The following is a 3049-nucleotide window of genomic DNA, read 5'->3' on the forward strand; positions in this document are numbered from 1 at the left end:
ATGCCGCGACCCTTTAATACAGTTCCTCTGTGGTGGTGACCCCCAACCATAAAATTATTTTCGTTGCTACTTCATCACTGTAATGTTGCTACTGTGATGAATCGTCATGTAAATATCTGATAGGCAGGATGTATTTTCATTGTTACAAATTGAACACAATTAAAGCATAGCGATTAATCAGAGGAACTTGGCGTCCGCGTGGCAACCTCTCCGCTGCCGGAGGAAGGGTGGGTCGGCCGCGCCGGCGGGGAGGCCAGGATCCGCACCCCTTCCAGCATCAGAGTGTGGACAGGCCCCCAGGGTGGGCAGGCCTCCCCACAGTAAGGGCCGCGCGGCGCCTCGGGCACACTCCGCGGGAAAAACGACCACCGTTCCCTCCCCGGGGCCGGCCGGCTGGGGGGGCGCTTCGGGCTTCTCAGATCCACCCCCTTCGACCCCCACCTCAGTCTATTCCCAGAAAAAAAACAACACACACGGTTGGGTTTCCGCTCCCGCCCGCAGTCTGCCTTCACGGCTCCGACCCTACTGCTCCAAGCCTGGGGCTGGCAGCCCAGCGACCACCTCTCTGGCTGCGTGGACCGGTCATTTCACAGGATGACGCCGAGAGAGCCTGGGAGGCAGCCCGCCCGGGCTCCTGAACTCCCGCAGCCCTTGGCGCCCCAGCTCTCCCAGCAGCCCCCCCAGGTCCCTTCACGGACAGCTGCCTCTCCACACCAGCTGCAGCAAGTCCCGACAAGACGGATCCTGGTCCGCACTACAAGCCGGAGGGCCTCCCTCAAGTCGCCTGCTAACAGGGTGGTGGCACTTACCTCACGTGGAGCCAAACCTCCCCCTGAGGCGGGGTGGATGCTGAGTGGGGGCAAAAGGAGGACCCCAGGCCCTCTCTCACACCCCAATCATTCCATCTAGAGAGAGCCAAACCCACCAGTTTCCATGGTAAAAGGCTGCAATCTCGTCTAAGGACCAGTGTGGTTTTCGTTGCACCCGGGGAAGTTGCATAAAGAAAATGAACTCTCTCTCTCTCTCTCTCTCTCTCTCTCTCTCTCTCTCTCTCTCTCTCTCTCTCACACACACACACACACATAGACCAAGGGAGGGAGGCAGGGAGTGTGGTTAGCAGGTCTCAAAACATCTTCCCCATTTTTAGCAGTTATCTGAAGGACAGGGTTATCTCACTCCCACCCCACCCCACTGCGCACGCACTCACACACAAATGTACCACATCAGCATATTCCGAAGGGAAGGGACCAAGGGATTGTTTGCAGAAACGTGAGAATGTGTAGACACCTTCCCCAACTGCCCGTCCTCCAGTGAGGGACTCTGCAGCCAGCGGGGAGAGGCAGCCCCAGTTCTGGCACAGAAAGCAGTTAACTTTTGGGGGCTCTGAGAACCTCCCCTAATAGCCACTTTTCTGGCCTCTGGTGGTGAAAGTCTATTTGCAAGGCCCCGGAGCCTGGGAACCAGGCTGTGTCCTTTGCCCATGCACACCCTCTCTTTGGGCCTCTGTGTGCTCATCTGTACATCAAGGAGGTGGAGCCCCAAAATTCCTAGGGTCACTCCTAGCTCTGATGCTTATGAGCGTCTGTGTCTCAGCACAGTGACAGAAGGCAGGAAGATGTCTTGGTCCTGGGCTGACTCCAGTGAAGTCACCCATTCATTCCATGTGCCACCGTGGAGGACACTGCCGAAGACCATTGTGGGGTCAATGAGGTGGGGGCAGGGCTGCAGGGGACCTGAGGTCTAAGGTGCAGGTGGTGTCTGTATAGTGTTCCCAGGACCAGGAAGACAGGCTCGCTCCTTGGTGTCTTGGATGACCTCCAGTGAGCACTTTCTCAGGAGCTCAGAGTCGCTCCAGGCAATGGGAACTAGGCCGTCCGGCCCCAAAGGCAAGGGGCAAAGATGAGGGAGGTGCCTGCTCCTGTGGCTGGAAGGCTGAGGTTTGCAACTTAGAGAGACTGCCTGGCCCACCTGTGGCTACATTCTTAGAACTATGGATGGTGGCACCCAGTCCAGGTCAGCTTCCAGTCTCAGTCAGGCACTTGGGGCAAGGCCCCAGAGCGGAGGGAAAGGGGCCCCAGATGAAAGCGCCGAATCCTAGCCACTAGGACCACCAGGGACTCAAGAGGCCCCAGATGAGCCCCCACTTCTCCTGCCCTCAACTGGAACCCGATTTCTATTTTTCAGGCTTGGGCTTGAGCACAAAACGAATGCAGCAGAGAGGGGCGACACGGGGAAGGGGCGTGCAGGACGGAGAGAGCCCTGGGGAAGGGGCCAGGCACCCACACCCACATCTGGAGTCTTTGTTTTCCGTTACACGTAGGTACACACAACCCCGGGGCTCCAGGGGGTGGGGTAGGGAGCCCCGCTGCCCCCGCTTCACACGCTGAAAATCGAAACCAGGTCGGTCTTGAAAGGAGACCTAGATCAACGCGCCACTCACGGGAGCAAGACCCCGGAGGTGGGAGAGCAGCCGCGCACTTACCTGCCTCCCGCTCCTGCAGAGAGGGCGCCGCGGGCTGCTGGCAGGGCAGGTGGGCGTCTGCGGGCGTCGTCGGCCCGGCGGTGTAAGGGGAGGGCAGGAGGTGACCGTAGGGCCCAGAGTAGGGCAAATCCGAGGCGCCTGCGGTTGCGGGGGACAAGCCTAGTGGGTAGGCAGCCACTACGGATGGGACGGGGGCGATATCCGGGAAGACGGCGTTGGAGGCGTCCAGGCCAGGGAGGGGGCAGGGCACCGAGGACATTGCGGCCGGGCCGGGGCAGAAGGGCCTAAGCCATGACCCCGCACGCAGCCCGCTCTCTCTGCCAACTCTCTCTTTTCCGAGCCTCGGGCGTTGAGGCCCAGTGAGCCCCCCGGCTAGCCTCCCCCACACTCAAGACCCCGGGAAAGTGTCTCTGCGCCTCATCCAGCGGAGTGCGCGCCTGGGAAAGGGGTTCCGGGGTTGCCCCCATGGCTTTTCCCCTCCCCCTAAGTCCATGAGGGCCCCCCTCTTCTCGCTCTTGGGTTCGGTTCCCGGGACCCGACAGGGGCCCCGCCCACTTAGACGCCCCG

At 60.5% G+C, this 3049-nt stretch overlaps 1 protein-coding gene across 1 annotated transcript in view; it reads right to left on the minus strand.

Annotated features, from left to right (window-relative positions):
* Positions 1 to 2741, minus strand: part of DLX4 (distal-less homeobox 4) — a 24460-nt gene extending 21719 nt beyond the window's left edge. The window contains exon 1 of the mRNA XM_006774236.2: positions 2483 to 2741. Within this exon, the coding sequence (XP_006774299.1) occupies positions 2483 to 2741 (259 nt within the window). The remainder of the gene's footprint in view (positions 1 to 2482) is intronic.
* Positions 2742 to 3049: the final 308 nt, after the last annotated feature.

The sequence above is a fragment of the Myotis davidii genome, unplaced genomic scaffold (assembly GCF_000327345.1).
Source record: "Myotis davidii unplaced genomic scaffold, ASM32734v1 scaffold327, whole genome shotgun sequence".
Classification (NCBI taxonomy): domain Eukaryota; kingdom Metazoa; phylum Chordata; class Mammalia; order Chiroptera; family Vespertilionidae; genus Myotis; species Myotis davidii.